The sequence below is a fragment of the Macaca mulatta genome, chromosome 13 (assembly GCF_049350105.2).
Source record: "Macaca mulatta isolate MMU2019108-1 chromosome 13, T2T-MMU8v2.0, whole genome shotgun sequence".
NCBI lineage: Eukaryota > Metazoa > Chordata > Mammalia > Primates > Cercopithecidae > Macaca > Macaca mulatta.
This window is the reverse complement of record NC_133418.1, coordinates 63,823,686-63,843,019: the sequence shown is the minus strand read 5'-3', so window position 1 is coordinate 63,843,019 and position 19,334 is coordinate 63,823,686. Positions and strand designations below refer to the sequence as shown.

The window sequence follows — 19,334 nt, the reverse complement described above, 5'->3', positions numbered from 1 at the left end:
TAAGCCAAAAATACCATGCGAAAGACTGCCTCCTAAACTATTTAAGTCTCTTTTGTAGCAAAATTTTCCCAGAAACTGAGAAACATCCACACAGAAAATCTTACCTTTTTATCAAAAGTTTATTTGTTATCCTTTTCTCATTTTCTGGGCATTTCAATGCATTGGCATTGACAATAGTGAAAAAAGCATTTGCTGTTATTCACATATCAAACACATGGTTTCAACGTGGTATGAAACCATGTTGGTTCCAACGTGGCTGACTCCTTTGTGTCCATTAAAACCATTTTCCTCATATCTAAAGTGAATCTTGGTATCTGTGATTTATGTTTAATACAGAGATGGGAAACGGTGAGTAATCTAATACTAGTCAAGTTACATGTATTCTTAAAAAAAGCTCAAATAGTTGAATTAGGGTGATGGAAATTATACTCAAATCTGAAATTGTAATAAGGCTCCTTTCTGAAATTTAATGACCCATTCATTTTTTTTAGGTTTAGCTTAATGTTTTTCCTCTTTGTAATACCAACTGAGCTTTAACTTAATAACAAATGGTAACTATATAAGATTGCATTAAATAGTCTTGGGCTATTTTTTGGTGAGCTCTTTGATTTGGTAACTACATTCCAAAAGTTAATTCTCAGTTACGTGAGTTTAAATGGCATCCATAGCTGCCCCTTCACACAAACAGGTGTTCAATAATAGGGCTTATTAGAAAGACCCTGGAGACCAAGAAACTTCAGTTCTAGTCCTCAATATAGAAGTAGCTAACAATTTTGGATAAGTCATTTAACTTCTAGTCTTTGGTTTCCATATTTATAAAATGGAGACAATATCCTATCTACTTTAATAAGGTATCATTAAAATGTTTATAATTGGATAATATATTGAAGTATTCTGAAATAATATCAGTTCTTCTTTGTTTAGCATTCTCAATTTTTCAAATTCTTAACCCTGGGATTGAAGTTATTAAAGGCACTTGTTTCTCCTTATTTAAAAGATTTATTAAAGGCTCCTACCATGGCATGCCTTGGTTCCTATGGTTTTACTTTCCCTCCACAGGAAAAATGTATTGACAATTTTAGATTGTCAAAATTCTTCCTTAATGAAAGTATTAATGAGAATTATTTCATTATTCATAGTTTGGTTAAGATTTATGACAAATCACAGCCAAAAGTACTTCATTGGTAATAGCTCGTTTGAGGCTTCCTGGGAAAAATAATAATGTCAGATTTGCATTTGCAATCTTAGAATATTATAGGATATTATGCTGCATAAATCTAGATGTAACTTTTATTCAGATAATTTTTAAAAATTAGAACATGATTTTAAAGGTAGTATGTCTCTTGTGGAGGGAAATCTTGCTGAAATTAAAGCTTCTTAAGAGAGAGTGTGTTCTGTTTGTGTACCTCTCTAAATGAAAGAATTAAGGAGAATTATTTCATTATTCATAGTTTGGTTTGTGGGGGTGAGAGAGGGAATGAGAAAAATCGTAAGACATCCTTGGAACAATTTAACACAAAATATACACATATATAGATCCTGAGATGTTACAACAAATTAACAATTATATAGATCAACATGATCCAAATGGTTTCCAAGACACCGTTATGGTGGGTAAACAGCCATTTTACGGCGTGTGCTCCGTGGATGTCCACACCATGCCAGGAAAACCCTACGCTTTGTCTCCAACTTTGAAAGCTAGTCATCCAGAGCAGGTGGCCAGTCAACATCTACAGACTAGAAGGGAGACAAGAAGTCATTAAAACAGATATTGCTGTTGTGGTAAGCATTTGCTGGTAATGCTGTATAAATGTAATAGTTTTAATATAATGCAACAGAAGAAACTGCATTTGAAGAAAAGAGCTATTGAATACCATAAATGAACACCGTCAAGTCTGTTCTAGGGATTCTTGGACCTGAGATCTTCTGAATTAATTGAGTAGCAGTATTTGGCTACTCAGTTGGTTATTAATTGTGCTTTTTGACTGACAAGAGAATACATTTAAAAATTTTAAATGGTATTTATGGGGCCAGACGTGGTGGCTCACACCTTTAATCCCAGCACTTTGGGAGGCCGAGGTGGGCAGATCACTCATGGTCAAGAGTTCAAGACCAGCCTGGCCAACATGGCAAAACCCCGTCTCCACTAAAAATACAAAATTTAGCCGAGCATGGTGGCACACGCCTGTAGTCCCAGCTACTCGGGAGGCTGAGGCAGGAGAATAGCTTGAGCCCAGGAGGCAGAGGTTGCAGTGAGCCAAAATCATGCCACGGCACTCCAGCCTGGGAGACAGAATGAGACTCCATCTCAAAAAAAAAAAAAATGGTATTTATGGGTCAAAGTAGCAAACAAATTCAAGTGACTACACCAATTTTCCCTCAGAAGTCTCAGAAACTTTCATTCTTCTGATCATTTTCATTCTCTCATCTTGCATTGAACAAATATTCAAGTAGTCTATACGCCTATAAGTCTTGTTTGCAACATAGCAACAAAATGTGAAATAAATGATTATGAAAGATGACCTGGAACTAGAAAAGGATTAAGGATCTTTGTGCTTCACTTCTGTAGAATTTCTGTTTCTTTAAAATCCAGTTCATCTATCTCTACTTACCTTTATTTTGTTCTTCTAGGACAAAACCTTGACCTTTGAGTCAGAATGAAATTACAGTAAACAGACTATTTGTCTCCACATAAACACATACCAGGTCTATCAAAGGCTAGAGGATCTACTTTAAGAGAAAGTTAAAACAAAACAAAAAAAACCCCACTGTATCTGTGGTTTTTATTGACATTTAAAGTTTAAAACGTGAAATTATTTACTGAAAATTTCTTCATTAATCCATGAGTCACTTCATGTACTGGCTTCAAAAAAAATTTATTAGAAAAGCCTACAAGCTACGTGTGTGTGTGTCTTTTACAAATCTCAAGAAGATATTTTGGTTCTGTTTCAGAATATAGCCATATACCAAACACCCAAATGTAAATTAATGAGTGTTTTCTCAAGCTGAAAATAAAACATGACTGATCACAATCTCTGTGTGTGTGGAGGGAGGCATGTTGTAGTGCTTACAAAGCTCCACAGTGATTCCAGTGGGCAGTCAGTGTTGAGAAACACTGGCCTGTGAGTCTTTGACACTCCTAACTGTTCTGAGAATTAAGGAAAAAAAAGATTAATGCAAGCCTGGGCAACATGGTGAGACCGCATCTCAACAACAACAAAAGCCAGGCATAGTGGCTCATGCCTGTGGTCCCAGCTACTCGGGAGACTGAGGCAGGAGGACTGCTTGAGCCTGGGAGGTCAGGGTTGCAGTGAGCCGTGATCGCACCACTGCACTCCAGCCTGGGTGACAGAGCAAGACCCTGTCTCAAAAAAAAAAAAAAAAAAAAAGGAAAAAAAGAATGGAGTAGAGATTTTTCTTTAACAGAAGTTGTCTTCCTCCAAATGACAGTTTCACTGAAGAGGCTCCCTGCAACCTTGAGGGCACGATCACTGGCTATACTGCAGGAGCTAATCTAATCCCAGAGCACTTGAGAGAACTGCTGGTAAGGAAATACTACTCCAGTGATCATTTGATTACCATAGATGTTTTCACATTGGGCAACTATGCCCACTTCTTTCTGTAACTTTGATATTATTCCCAAGTACAAATCCCCAAGTCCTAAGATTCTGGGGAGAGTAGTTGGGGAGGTACTCTATTCCTAGTCAGATTTTCATGAAGAAACACCACTCATGACTCAACACTTACTGATACTCAAATGAAATATTTATGGAGACTTGCCCGACAGAACCATTCTTACAATTATTTTAGAATTTAACCTTGTTTCAATTCAGACTATAAGAGCAGAGAACTTGGACCACATCACAGGGGTCCTTATAGAACTGCTTTTATGAAGAAACATTGGCTCACCTCACTTTCTACCCTTGTGAATCAATGTTTCTGAATCGGTTGCTTTAAAGTCTATAAAACGCAACAGGTATGGGAATGAATTCTCTAGAGTCCAAAGGACATATGGAGAACACTTACAACTTTATTTCCTTGCTTGGTTTAAGGGTTTAGATTTGATAAAGCTCAGTTAGTAAATTAGCTATATATTTGCAAGGAACATGAGACTTCGTATTAAAAACAAACAAACAAAAAAATCCAAAGACAGTCCCGCCCTTCAATACAATGTTACTGTGAGATTTTCACCATTCTCAAATACCTATGGAGGTGGGTAGTACTAAAACAGCTTAATGCCAAAGCGCATAACTTTGGTTGAATTCACTTTGCCAATGTGCATTCCATAACAGAATGGTTTACCTCAACATCCAGCTCAAGAATGTCTGCGGTCACATTCATCAGGGACCCAATGTTTGGCTTGGTTCTCCCGAAGTCTCCATGTACAAACTCTTTAATGTAGCTGGGGTTTGTTTAAGGAAAAAATGAAGACAGCATGCTGTACCAACTATTTGGTAAGGTTTGACAGGCAAAAATAATAAGAGCAGAAATGTTACAAAAGAGAGGTTATTTCTGAGCTCTGACTTGTGTGTCTTAAAAAAAAAGCTTTGGCCAGGTGGTTCCTAGTAGGCTGGCAGCCAACATCAGAGCCTGAGAAATGTGTTTACATCAAACTTACCAAAAATCATTACTTTCTTTTTTCTTTATAGCTCATCTCCAAGTGTCAAGGTTTGGATGTGGATTTTAAAAATTAACTATAGCTGAATGCTTTTATTAAAAAACAACTTGGCCACAATTTCTGTATTATCATCTTGTTAGTCCCATTTTTTAATAATGGCAACTGTCACCTGCCAGATGGTACGTTTCCACAGAGTCACACACAGAGTGATCTCAATGATGGCATTCCTTGTAACATGACCCAGAGGCAATAGGATGGAAGGAATAATGAGACTATTAGTTTAGTCTTAATGACTAAACTAGAGGCTCTTCAGACCTACCATCTAGTTTGCTAACATGGTTAGCAAAAGAACTAAGTTAATTCTGTCTCTCTTTTTTTAAGGGGCAACTTTGTATTTCCCTCATAGGTCTTCAAATTTTGAAATCAATAACTAATTCTAGAATTTGTTTTTCAGATTAACATTCCTTACACAGGACTGTACTGCAGCTTTGACAATATTTATCTAAAAGATTTGTTTTTGCCACCATTCAGTAAAAATGCAGCATTATGTTTTGTTCTACAAACCAGGATTTAGTAGAAAATAATTAATGGAACTTGAATAGAGAAACAAATTTGTTTCTAGATGGTGAAAAATCTATACTATAATATACTGATATTATGTCCTCACTGAACGTTTTACTCACTCTACCTTTGCCAAATGTTTTGACTAAAGCACAAGACATATAATTATCTAGTAACTGTCTTTTTTGATAAACTCACAACTACCCAACAATTGTTATTTATTGTCTCTCATTTTCTTTAAAGAATCCCCTTCTGCGTAGCAATGATGAAGACAGAAAACCAAATAGCCCCAGAATAACCAGTTAAAACATCCAGAGACGTTCTTATTCCTAACCAGAGGGACAAGGTTTAAGTCAAATGAGCTATCTCAGTGCACTGATCGATGTAAATATATAAGGTATATATAAAGTAAATTTAGTAAGTGAAAAATTCATATACTTCTGTGTATAACCATGTGGCATCTAAAGCTTTAACACATAGTTTTTCTTGGCTAATACCTTAAGTACATGTACATGGGTAGTTCTAAGAATGTTTTAATAGGATTGAAAAGACATCAAATTCTACAAAAGACATTTCTCCTTGGCCCACCAAAACTAAAAGCCAGGATTAGGTAAGAAGATTTTTAAAAAATATATACATGATTTGAAATTCCATCCATAATAGGCAAATATGCTCCAAACAACAAAGATACAAAGATCTATCCACTGGAGTCGAAATTGAAATTGATGCAAATTACAAAATTTAGAAGATTTTAAGAGTAGATAACCTATACTTGGCTTAGCTGAGTAAATCCAGGTCCTAGGGTAGTGCAGGGGAAGAAGTGAATGCAGGTTGGTGGGGAAGGGCAGGCAGACTAATTACAGCAATATAGTAAGAATGGTATTTGGTAATTAAAACTTGCTTTTTTTCTATATATATATAGTGTGTGTGTGTATATATGTGTTACATATACACACACACATACAATAGTACATCATTAGTTCTATACCAGTTAGAAGGCATTTTGTCACTTCATGCTATTGGATCACATAATAATATAAAACCAAGAAGCAAACAAAAACTAGGAAGACCTTCAAAAAGTAAACTAAAGAAAAAGCCTGTTAGAGCTCCCTGATATATTTTAATCAGCGACTCAGTTCTGATACAAAAATCATACAAGTCAGGTTAGATTATGAACAAATTATCAGCCTTGGACTATGGATATTTTAACTCTGAATCTCAACCTTTCTGTAATAGTCAAAACTCTTTGCAGTCTGAAAATAGTGATAATGATATGTCATCTGAGTCGTTTTAGTTTTGTTTTTTTCACAAGGTACGTAGACAAAGATATTCTCTGTTGTACTAGGCCAGTGACCAAGTAAAAGATCATGATGTAAAGTAGTGCTATTCCCATCTACTACCTGTGTTTAATCATCCGAGGCAAATACTTGAAATGTTGAAAAGACCCAAATATGGTCATAAATACGTGACTTGCAAATAATGTCAAGACAGCAAATGAATCCATCAAAAGTATTTTCTGGATACTATGCGCTCAGCACTGTGTAAGACACGGCAATTACAGGAAGCATAACTTTAAAGCTGACATTGAACTCACTGCTACCTCAGTGTTTAGAATCATTTTGAAAAACAAATTTCGTGGGAAAAAAACACATCGAACAAACAAACAAAAATATTCTTCTGCAGTACAATCCTTTCCCGAATCCCTCCCAGACCAAGCTGACCCTGTTTTCCAGGGCAGCATGAACTTTTCCAACAGGGTTCTGGCTCATGGCGGCAGTGCAGCAGGTGGAAGGATACGTGCCGGCCTGAGTTTTCAAGCGGAGGCGGAAGTGGTGCTCATCCACGTACTGCGTCTCCATGGAGTGAATGACGCGAGCTCGCACAGCCAGGGGCCTTCGGTGAAGGACGCGCAAAGGTGTTTTCTGGTCGATCTTTAAGTCCTAGGGGAGAATGTGACACACAGTCCCGGAGTCACAGCTTTGCCACCCAGTGAAGCCTATCTTAGCCCTTCCTTCACCATCCATAGCTCACCACAGATGTTTCCTTTAGAGAACTCCATCTGTATCACGGGGTGGACACTAATTAATGGTAAAATGAATTGAGTCCCGTTAGGTTCAAACTCTGTGGGACTTCTCAGAACCCAGTCTATCATTACTCATTTTCTGGGCCCCAGTAACCTCGCCATTTAAAGAGGGCTTTGAAGTAAATAGGTCTCTTTTACTCTCATATTTAATAAATTGGTGAAGGCCCTGGAGTTCTGGCCTGCCCTTAAGGTCTATCGGGTTGCCCTAAAGACAAGGCCTTTACCTTTGTTTACTTTTTTTTTTTTTTTTCTTTTTTCTCGCTCCGTCGCCCAGGCTGGAGCTCAGTGGCGCAGTCTCGGCTCACCGCAACCTCTGCCGCCCGTGTTCAAGTGATTCTCCTGCCTCAGCCTTCCGAGTAGCTGGGACTACAGGCGCCTGCCATCGCGCCAGGCTAATTCGTGTAGAGACGGGGTTTCACCGTGTTAGCCAGGCTGGTCTCACTTCTCCTGACCTTGTGATTCGCCCGCCTCGGCCTCCCAAAGTGCTGGGATTATAGGCGTGAGCCACCGCACCCGGCCCCTTTACCTTTGTTTTCTAACCCAACAGAGTGACCTAAGAGTGGGGATTTCAGGCTGCGTGAGAAATGGCTGGTTGCAGACGGTGGGACATCAGCATCGCTTGGGTGTATGGCAGTTTGCGTTTGTTTGAAACAAGGTCTCGCTCTGTTGCCCAGGCTTGAGTGCAGGGGCGCCATCTCTGCTCACTTGCAACCTCCAATTCCTGGGTTCAAGCGATTCTCCTGCCTCAGCCTCCAGAGTAGCTGGAATCACAGGCACACGCCACCACGCTCAGCTAATTTTTGTATTTTTTTGGTAGAGACGTGGTTTCACCATATTGGCCAGGCTAATCTCCAACTCCTGACCTCAGGTGATCTGCCCTCCTCAGCCTCCCAAAGTGCTGGGATTATAGGTGCGCGCCACCATGCCCCGCTGAGTTTGCATGTTTTAGGGAGACCCACATACCTACTGTCAGGGGTGGGTTGTTTGGATTTGTTTTTTTTCGTTTTTTTTGTTTTTTTTTTTTTGGTGAAGGAAAAGGGTTATACAAAAGGATACATCTGGAAAATATATTAATATTAATACATCTTGTTTAGGGTGATATTTCAATATAATAATTACACATCAATGTGCATAATAAACAAGGACCTTTCAATGTTTGTTAACCCAGCTTGCAACTAATAATACTGCATGTCTTTTTACATTTCAGATTTTTTAGGGACACAGGCTTGTTTTTCTCACAATTCGTTCAAGTTAGAGATTTTCTGTCACAAGATAAAAATTAAGAAATAGAGGTTAACACTGTAAAAGGTCAACTAATTCCAAGTTTTAAAAATTGGGCGTAATCAGAAATTCAGATTCATAAGAACTGAATCCTCTGCATTTTCTTGTCGGAACAACTCTTCCTAATTTCCATGGTTCTTGAGTGCCGGAAGGCCTGCTAACGAAAGAAAAGTTTCTGTTTGGTCTCTCCTCTATCAAGTTCTCCACCAAGAAAAAAAGAGCAAGTTCTAACAAAGACCACATTTGAAAGGGTGTGGCTGCTTTTACCAGAGTGGTGAGTCAATGGCTCCTCCTAACTCTGTGGTTTTTATGAGTCTTTGATTTTATTACAGAAATACTTTGTCCTGATGAGATAAGCTGTCTCCATAAGACCTGATTTTTCTCTGGTCAAAGAGATAAAAAAACAAAAAACAAAACAAAACAAAAAAAAACATAAATAAAGGACAAGGCTGAACTGTGAAGGAATCTATAAAGACATGGCTTCCACTTTAGAGAAACAGCAGCCTTTAAATTAATGACTATCTATGGAGTCCTCTCCCCTGCTTCCTTTACCTTTAGAGTTATTCCTAGTACTTTGACCATGAGACAGTCGGTCAATGGAAATACCACGAGTCACATGTCTTTTTTGGTTTGTTTGATTTTAGTTGATAAAAGGAAACTACTTCATTTATTCTAATATTGCACTCTGCTGCTCCTGTACTGCTGAGTTTTCAGAAACACACAAACACACACATATGCTTGTTTTTTTTTTTTTTTTTTTTTAGAAATAGGTTGCTCCTGAAGAGGGGATAAGTAGTAAATGTGAAATGACTTTTTCTCAGTATGGGGAAGTAAGTCGGTTTTTATAATTTTTATGCTAACTGGAATATTTGAAAACTAAAAACATTATTTGAAATCAACTAGTTGCATCAGTCTACTTAGGCTATGGACCATTAAAAGAGACCCTTTCACCACTTAGTCTGTACCTATGAAAATCATCTTTCAGCCCAGGCTGGAGTGCAATGGCACAATGATGGCTCACTGTGGCCTCGATCTCGTGGGCTCAAGCAATCCTCCTGCCTTGGCTTCCCAAAGTGTTGGGATTACAGGCATGAGCCACTGCACCTGACCTCAGTGTTATTTCTGAATTATCTCTATGGCTACTCCAAACTATGAACCTATTTTTTAAATGAGTTTATTATTCCCACGGCATTCTCAATAACTTGTACAACCCATGTGAAGGCATAGAGAAATTTAGAAATTCATTTTACAATCTTAAAGATATCTGTCTATATTATAACTACCATCCTAAGAACCTTACATAGTATGGCCAAAAGCTAAAAGGCCTTAGCTATAGAATCACAGAATCTGAGAACTGGAGAGGCCATTGGAGATGATCTAGTCCATCTCCTCATTTTATAAATGACCTTCTTTAAGCAGGTGAATGATTTGTACGTTTTTACGAAAATACTCATACTATAAACATTATTCTGCACTTTGCTTTTTTCTCATGTCATAAGTGCTCCTACGAGTCATAGATATAGACATACCTCTATCTTTTTTCCCAGCATTTTTAGGTACATATGTACATACTAATATGTAAATTAAATAGGGTCATATGCTGGTTTTGTTTTTGCTTTTGTTTTGAGATGCAGTCTTACTCTGTTCCCCAGGCTGACTCTGTCCCCCAGGTTGGAGTGCTGTGACGCAATCTTGGCTCACTGCAATCTCTGACCTCTGGGTTCAAGCTATTCTCATGCCTTATCCTTCCAAGTAGCTGGGACTACAGGCATGCACCACCACACCCGGCTAATTTTTTGTGTTTTCAGTAGAGATGGGGTTTCACCATGTTGGCCAGGCTGGTCTCAACCTCCTGACCTCAAGTAAGTTATCCACCCACCTCAGCCTCCTAAAGTGCTGGGATTACAAGCATAAGCCACCATGCCTGGCATGATTTTGTTTTTTTAATAGCTGTATATATCCCAATTTACTCTACCATTTCCTTATTGAGGGACGTTGATTATGTTCCCAGTCTTTTTGTTGTTGATTCTGCCACTTAAAGCCCTTAAACACTGTGTACATATTCGTATGCACTGGAGTTTTATTTCTACAGGACAGTTCAGTATATTTTAAATTTTTACAGTCACTACCATGTTGTTTTTGAAAAAGGCTGAAACACTACATTTCTACTGAGAACTCTCCTCCACTCCAACCCACCGATAGGTATTATTAGTCTAAGGGGAATAAAGTGATGTCTTATTGTTACATCAACCTTTTCAAATGATTCTTGGCCACTGGAGTTATTCTTTTTGCAGCTAACTGGTTCATATTCTTTGTCTATTTTTATTTGTTGCGTGTTCATATTTTTCATAAGTATAAATTCTATTTATAGTATCTTTTGCCATACAATTTGTTTTCTACATAATCCGCTATATGTGTATACATATACATATATATGCGTTTGTGTGTGCTTAAATCAGCAGTCCCCAACCTTTTTGGCGCCAGGGACCAGTTTCTGGGAAGACTATTTTTCTATGAACTGGGGAAGGAGGGGATGGTTTGGGGATGATTCAAGCTTGTTACATTTATTGTGCACTTTATTTCTATTATTATTACATTGTAATATATAATGAAATAATTTTACAACTCACCATAATGTAGATTCAGTGGGAGCCCTGAGCCTGTTTTCCTGCAACTGATGGATCATCAGGCATTAGATTTTCATAAGGAGCATGCAACCTAGATCCCTCGCATGTGTCATTTCCAACAGGGTTCACGCTTTTATAAGAATCTAATGCCACCACTGATCTGACAGGAGACAAAGCTCAGGTGGTAATGTGAGTGATGGGGAGCAGCTGCAAATACAGATGAAGCTTTGCTCTCTCATCCACTGCTCATTTTCTGCTGCGTGGCTAGATTCCTAACAGGTCACCAGCCAGTACCACCGGAGGGTTGAGAACCCCTGGCTTAAATCACAGCATATCATCCTCTCTAGAGTCTATACTTTTATTTTTTTCCTTAGCACTTACCAGAAACATTTTCCTGTGTCAATAAATATTTATCTACCACATAATTTTCAATGGTTGAATAGTAGTAGTCCATTATACAGATACGTCATTAATATTAAACCAGTTCCTTCTAGTAGGTCATCTAGGTTGTTGCAAAATATTGCCTATTTAAACAATGGTAACTATATGTGTCTCTATGCTGCCCATGTATGCTCATTCCTTGCATTTGAAAATAAACTGTTTCTGGCTGGGCACGGTGGCTCATGTCTGTAGTCCCAGCACTTTGGGAGGCTGGGGCAGGCAGATGACAAGGTCAGGAGTTCAAGACCAGACAGGCCAACATGGCGAAACCCCATCTCTACTAAAAATACAAAAATTAACCAGGTGTGGTGGCGTGTGCCTGTAATCCCAGCTACACGGAAGGCTGAGGCAGGAGAATCACCTGAACCTGGGAGGCGGAGGTTGCAGTGAGCCGAGATCGTGCCATTGCACTCCAGCCTGGTGACAAGAGCAAGACTCTGTCTCAAAAAAAAAAAAAAAAAAAAGAAAGAAAGAAAAAAGGAAGTAAACTATTTTTATAAGAAGAGGTGGGGGCAGGTGGTAAAAAGTATGCACGTGAACAGGCAGACACATGCTCAGGTATAGGAAAACTTCACATGTGGCAAAATGCATGTGCTTTACATATATTATCATGTGTTTTACTCATGTACTTAATCTCAGCCTCAGTTCTATTAGATAAGTGCTATTTTATATTTATTTTTGACAAATGACCAAAGATGATAATAGCATTGCCGAGTTTTTCCTATGTGCCAGGTACTGTTCTAAGTGTTTTATCTAATTAAACTCATTTAATTATTTTAACTAATTTTATAGATGAAGAAATTGAAGCAGAAAGAGGTTAAGTAACTTGTCCAAAGCCACAGAGCTCAGAAATGCAGATCCAGGATTTGCACCCAGGCAATCTGTCTTCAAAGTGGGGCTCTTCCCCACTGGCCACACTGCCGCTCGAGCAGGTTAGATGACATACCCAGTCCTTCAGCTAGTCAGTGGCAGAACCAGGCGTGGAACCCAGGTCTTGCTGACCCCAAAGCCCATGCCCTGTGACTTGCTAGTAATAAATTAGAAGACAATGGGATCTTTGATAGGCAACAGAAAAATGAAATAAAAAGAACAAGCATACTTAAACTACCTTTATGTCATTTAGGAATTCAATGTCTTTCTTCTGGATCGCTTTATCTGTCCATATTAAGGCACTGTAGGTCTTTGTCTTTTCTTCTTCACCTTCTTTCATATGTCCTATTGCCTCTCTAAACAAAAACAATTTTTAAAACCTTGTCCAAATAAATAAAATGCAAACAAACCTTGCCCCAAATTAACCTTTCTTTAAAAATAGTTCCAATGAGATATAATTTACATATAATTTCTCAGTTTTAACTGTACAATTCAATGATTTTTAGTATGTTTTCAGAGTTGTCCAGCTATTACCACAATCTAGTTTTAGAAACTTTCATCACCCCGAAAAAGAAACTTTGTACCCATTAGTGTCACTTCCCATTATTATTCTCCCCAAGCCCTAGACAACCATTAACTGACTTTCTATCTCTATAGATTTACCTATTCTGAACATTTCATATAATGAAATCATACAGTATGTGGTGCTTGGTGACTGGCTACTTTCATTTCATAATGTTTTCAAGGTTCATCCAGGTTGCAGCATGTATCAGTACTTCATTCCTTTTTATTACCAAGTAATATTCCATTATATGGATATATCACATTTTGTTTATTCATAGACACTTGGGTAGTTTCTACTTCTTTGCTATTGTGAATAATGTTACTAGGAATATCATGTACAAGTCTTTGTGTGGATGTTTGTTTTCATTTCTCTTGCATATATAATATCTAGAAGTGGTTAAGATTTGTATTTCCCCAATGACTAATTATGTTGAGCATTTTTTCATACATTAATCAGCTATTCCTATATCCTCCTTGCAGAAATGTCTACTTAATCATTTCCCCATTTTTAGTTGGGTTGTTAAGAGTTCTTTATATATTCTGGATGCAATTCCCTTATCAAGATATATGACCTGCAACTAAAACATCCCTTCAAAATCGTCTCCAGTGAGCCTACTCTTACCTTGTGACAAGCTGCAAGTCACGTACTTGGATTTTGTTAGATGAGTTATTAATTTTCTGTAGTAGCAGAAAAAGAAAAACAATTAGCAAGTCTAGCTCAGTTACAGAATTGCAGAAACATGACGATTTCCATGTCATGAAGTGGTTTACCTGCTGAAGTTCCTTAATTTCTTGTGAAGTGAAATGTACTCTATGAGGATTCACCAGCTCAATTGCAAAGGGCCTTCCTGGCAGCACACACCCCGTCATGAAACAGAAACGTGTTGATGGAGTTAACATTTGGGCTAATGCAAGAGGGTTAGGAGGTGTGAAAAATGGGTTGAGCTCTAGAGGACTAAAAGTTTCGTGACATGACTACATCTGAGGGAGGGAAGAATGTGTGAGAAGAATCAAGGGGCTTTTTGTGGGGGCAGAAGGGCTGCTAAACCCCAGCACAGGCAATATGTGAAAATGACTGCTTTCCCAAAGGCCCATGAACAAGCCTGTGCTAATTACAAAACACAGTTCAAATAACTGCTAATTAACTTAGTTACACTAATGTAAAGTTGTCACATGCAGCAATGCCCTGTTGAAATCCATCCTCCTAGCCTGATCCACTAGTGAAATGGAAAAGCTTTGGTTCCATGAGAGGAAGGAACTATAAGTCTCAAACAGTTGAGGATTAAATGTCATCATCTTTCCGATAATGCAGCAGGGTAAAATGAGAGACATGAAGGTTAAGACAGCAGAATAACTTTTTAAATGAAGATGTACATTTTGAAAACTGTATTGGTACTTCTGAAATGTTATTAAATGAAAAAATTAATAATCAAACCTTTGGATAAAAAATCAGTCACCTCTTTGTTAATGCACATACAAGTCCCTTATAACCTACAGGTATGCAATCAGGATGGCCTCTGAAGAAATGATTCCTGTTAAGGTGTATTTCATATAATTCATAAAGGGGCCTCCATAATCCACAAAGCTTCCTCCCTTGGAGAAGCTCTCGACCTTGCTCACTTTGTTTTTCACTGAGTGACTACTAAGCCTGCTGTCTAGAAAGGATGAATATCAGAAAGTTAGTTCTAATCAGGTGATGCTGTTGCAGTCTTACCATTTCCTAATGTTCTCACATCTACATCTTCTCTTCCAGAGGATGAAAAATTAAAACCTTTGAAAAGCAGATAAAGAAAAAAAAATTAGAGACATCATAGCCCTAAGATATTCATTCCCAACCTTTGGTAGAAACCCAATTGAAGGTCTTGAACAATCTACAGGAGAATCCCCCGGGAGAGTCATCGTCCCACCTCTAATGTCAATCTCTACTAAAAATAGTAATGCTAATAGTAAACACCATTTATTGAGAACGTATTATATGCCAGGCATTGGACTAAAAATTTAAATTTTATTTACTTTTTTTTTCTTAGAAATGAGATCTTACTCTGTCACCCAGGCTGGAGTACAGTACCATGATCATGGCCGACTGCAACCTCAAACTCCTGGGCCCAATCAATCCTCTTGTCTCAGCCTCCCAAGTAGCTAGGATCACAAGTGCACACCAGCACACCCGGCTAATTTTTTAATTTTTGTAGAGATAAGGTCTTGCTTTATTGCCCAGGCTGGTCTTTAACTCCTGAATTCAATCTATTCTCCTGCTTTGGCCTACCAAAGCACCGGAATTACAGGTGTGAGCCACTGCACCTGAACCATGTACTATTTAATCCTTATTATAACCTTATAAAGTAAGTACAAAATAAAAGAACACCAAGCTTCAGAAAAGTTAGGTAATGATCCCAAGGTCGCACAAGTAAATGGCAGAGCTAGGTGTTTCTGATGTTAAAATCTGACCTTAACTACCATCCCATGGGAAAGCCAAGGCAGAGTCCTGTTTGGAAGAAGAGCCCACCACCCCTCTGGCCATAAGCCTATGGTAAAAACTCTACCATCTTTCTCTTTTTCCTTAAAACACAACCAAGCAAAAACATTCATTATTTAAGAATTAAACTCCATGAAAGAAGCCAGGCGCGGTGGCTCACGCCTGTAATCCCAGCACTTTGGGAGGCCGAGGCGGGTGGATCACAAGGTCAGGAGATCGAGACCACGGTGAAACCCCGTCTCTACTAAAAATACAAAAAATTAGCCGGGCGCGGTTGTGGGCGCCTGTAGTCCCAGCTACTCGGGAGGCTGAGGCAGGAGAATGGCGTGAACCCGGGAGGCGGAGCTTGCAGTGAGCCGAGATCGCGCCACTGCACTCCAGCCTGGGCGACAGAGCGAGACTCCGTCTCAAAAAAAAAAAAAAAAAAAAAAAAAAAAAAAAAAAAAAAACTCCATGAAAGAAAAAGGAGGGAAAAAAAGGTCTGACTCTAAAAAGCAAATTCATTATATATGTCATCAAACCAAAGCTGGAAACGTGATAAAACCAGTGTATGCTCTATCATAAGTAGATCATCACAGACTAAAAGCTGCAAATATTGGAATAGGAAAATTGTTTTTTTGTTTTGTTTTGTTTTGTTTTAAAGGCAAGGGGCTTATACAACTACGTTTTTAGACACAGAACTAGGCCAGGCAGGAAGTAGGAGTCTGTGAACCACTAAGTCCCAAAAAACTCTCCATTCTGTGTTTACACTCCAGTGTGAAGTTACTAATAAATCCATAGGAACATCAGTATCTTCTAATCAGAGTCAACAGACTCAACCTGTAGTGCTAACAACAGATGGATGGCCATGGCTCAGTGGTGAATTCAAAAAGGGCATCTGGGAAGCCGAAGATGCAGACTCCTTGGGGCTACGATTTGACTTCTACCTGCCCATCCCTGTCTCCCAGTCAGCCCTGTCAGGAAAACAGGGGGTCCACAGTGACTGAACAGGAACCTGTGACTGGCAGGGGTGAAGGGAATGAACAGGCCTCGAAGAGCTAAGTCTACTAGTAACTGAAGGAGCAGAAATCTTAAATTCGTAAGTCAGCCATAAAACTTCCCACAAATTCCAGCCCATCAGTAAGAAAGAGGTGAAGAAAGAGGTGTAGAAACTAGGCCCTTGAGAAGGCCACAAAAACATTTGATCCAGACTAAAGGAGAAGGCATATTTACTGATCTTTTAGAAAAATGTTTCAAACCAGGCTGGGCACAGTGACTCATGCCTGTAATCCCAGCACTTTGGGAGGCTGAGGCGGGTGGATCATGAAGTCAGGAGATCGAGACCATCCTGGCTAACATGGTGAAACCCATCTCTGTTAAAAATACAAAAAAATTAGCTGGGTGTGGTGGCACGTGCCTGTAGTCCCAGCTACTCAGGAGGCTGAGGCAGGAGAATGGCGTGAACCCGGAAGGTGGAGCTTGCGGTGAGCCAAGATCGTGCCACTGCACTCCAGCCTGGGTCACAGGGCGAGACTCCGTCTCAAAAAAAAAAAAAAAGAAAAGAAAAATGTTTCAAACCTGAAAATTAAAGAAACATCCTTGGACCTCAGAGTGAGAGAAACTTGCGGGGGCAAACCTGAAAACTTACTAGTGTGCAATTATAAATGGCAGCTGACAAAAAAGGAAGAGAAGCCACTCCCTTAAGTATTAGAAAATACATGCTTAAAACTTAGTTGAGTTTTTTAAACTCACATTGTGCCTTGTCTCATTCCCCTAAAAACCAAAATCAAGGGCAAGAATGATCAGGAGCTATAAGGGGTTCAGCTAATCTGCAGTGGTCCTCGTACTTGGGACAGACAGACAATCGGACCGAAAGATGGGCAGAGGCCAGACAATGAAGGACCCAGAATATCCAGGTAAGTGGACTTCATCCTGTAGCTAGTCATTGACCAGGTTTTAGCAGGGAACTGACATGGAAAGTATGTATTCAATAAGTGAATTAATAAATATATTAGGAGAAGATTTCTTAGACATACAGATTTTTGAGAGCATGTCAAAATTATTACTCATTAGGGAATTAACAAGTAGATAATAAGACATGCAGTCTGAAGTGACTGAGAAACACGTTTGTATATCTCACATAGGGGAAGGGATGTTTATATAGGTAGCCACACTGCTCCATGCAATACTGGCTCAGTTTATAGAACTTTAACACTTAGGAGTACCACAGTTAGAACCATCTTCCCAGAGTTGTCAGATGTGAACCACTAATCAATAAGTAATATATCTGAGAAGGACAGGTTCAGCAAATTGATGTTATCAATCAGAGATTTCAAACAACAAGATTTTGTCTCCTGACAGGGAGCCAGTTAGCACTGAGGCCCAGAGGTCTGCTTTTTCTCAGGGGACTCTCAATAAATTATGTCAGGACACATTTACAGCTATCAAACATGCAATATAATTTTCCCCCCATCAAATGGAAAATGACAACAAACCACTTTCATTAAAAATTGTAAGGGGGAAAACACAACTGTTTCAGAGTCAGTCCTCCAGCAGCCCTAGAGATAACAGGGTCTTCCCTGGGGCCCAAATAGAACTGAAACTTTCTTGAATCTTCTTAAAATAAAGGAGTAAGGTGGCATAAGGGAAATGGCTGTGCTTTAGTCAAGAGTAGGCTGAGGTGGCCTTCCGGCACAGCATGACTCAGCGGGTTTAGAGTGCAGGTGCACAACCCCACTCATTATGTAACCACGCCACGTGAGGCACATTAGGTGCTCACTCACATGAGCTAGTGCTTGGCTCGGTACCACTATTGTCTGTAAAATGTATAACTACCCTGCTGACGCTGTACATACCATTCAGACTGGGGCTTGTGCCCAGAGACAGAGAATAAAGCCATGTTGAAACTCACTACGATTATTTGAGAGTTCTTTCAGCTGCCCACCACTCATCCACCCACTGCCCTCGGTCCTCCGCTTGGGCTGGAACCCGACACTTGGTGTTGCACTTGATGTAGCAGGATACTGAGATTTAGAAGCAACAACACCCCTCTTGCCTGAGATTGGGATGATGTGGCTGAGACTGCCTTCCTAGCAGCCAAGCGGGTTATTCAGCAGGTACAAGCCCTTTGGGTTCACATGCTCCAACTGCACTGTGGATTGGGCCCACACCTGTGCTGAGGTGACCAATGTTTCCAACTGTTGGATCTGTACCGCCCTTCCAGCAGCAGCTGTGGATGGTTTGCCCTGGCACATACATCCCACATCTGTAGAGAAGTGAACATGGTTGGAGACTTCAGGTCCCACGGCTGACGCCTGGAACACAATGCACAAGTTTTGGACAAAGGATGCTGCAAGACCCATGGCATGCTTGCCCCCTGGTTGGCCCATGGCATTTATGATGGATGGAGCTGGTCAGTGGGGGAACATGTAGTACCCCCAGCCCAGGCACTGTGGTGCATAGAGCAACATTGGGGTAATACCACTGTGGGATGGCTACCCATCATGGTCTGTATAAACATAACATAATGCTGTACCTTTATCCCGGATAATCAGCAGAACATAAAAGCAGCTCTGCAAGGGGTCTCACGGGAGATTAAGACAGTTGAGGGCTTTACTGATGACCCCCTGCAGAGATGGTGGGCATCCCCAGGCTCTGGCCTATGCTGGGCCCTAATAGACATAAGTAGCATAGTTGAGATCCTAGTAGTGATCTGTTGCTCTCTGTATTGTTGTTGTGGACTATGGATTCAGGGTTCTGCCCCATGGGCATGTGTCCCTGCCCAGAGGACACCCTCAGCCTGGAGGGTGGAGTATAAGGGAAATGGCTGCGCTT

General features: G+C 39.7%; 1 protein-coding gene across 20 annotated transcripts in view; it reads right to left on the bottom strand.

The window, feature by feature from the left end:
- Nucleotides 1–103: 103 nt before the first annotated feature.
- Nucleotides 104–19,334, bottom strand: part of PUS10 (pseudouridine synthase 10) — an 85,558-nt gene continuing 66,327 nt past the window's right edge. For 17 of the 20 annotated variants that reach the window (XM_001115357.5, XM_077959530.1, XM_077959528.1 and 14 more), the window contains 7 exons: nucleotides 14,760–14,816; nucleotides 13,817–13,893; nucleotides 13,668–13,723; nucleotides 12,720–12,837; nucleotides 6,977–7,119; nucleotides 4,303–4,402; nucleotides 104–1,737 (listed from right to left, as the gene is read on the bottom strand). In XM_001115357.5, coding sequence (XP_001115357.1) covers nucleotides 1,699–1,737; nucleotides 4,303–4,402; nucleotides 6,977–7,119; nucleotides 12,720–12,837; nucleotides 13,668–13,723; nucleotides 13,817–13,893; nucleotides 14,760–14,816 — 590 coding nt within the window. In that variant the 3' untranslated portion in view covers nucleotides 104–1,698. Of the gene's footprint in view, nucleotides 1,738–4,302; nucleotides 4,403–6,976; nucleotides 7,120–7,829; nucleotides 8,024–8,484; nucleotides 8,701–11,025; nucleotides 11,218–12,719; nucleotides 12,838–13,667; nucleotides 13,724–13,816; nucleotides 13,894–14,759; nucleotides 14,817–19,334 lie in introns of those variants that run through there. The other 3 variants (XM_077959521.1, XM_077959520.1, XM_077959523.1) reach the window with 3 other exon arrangements.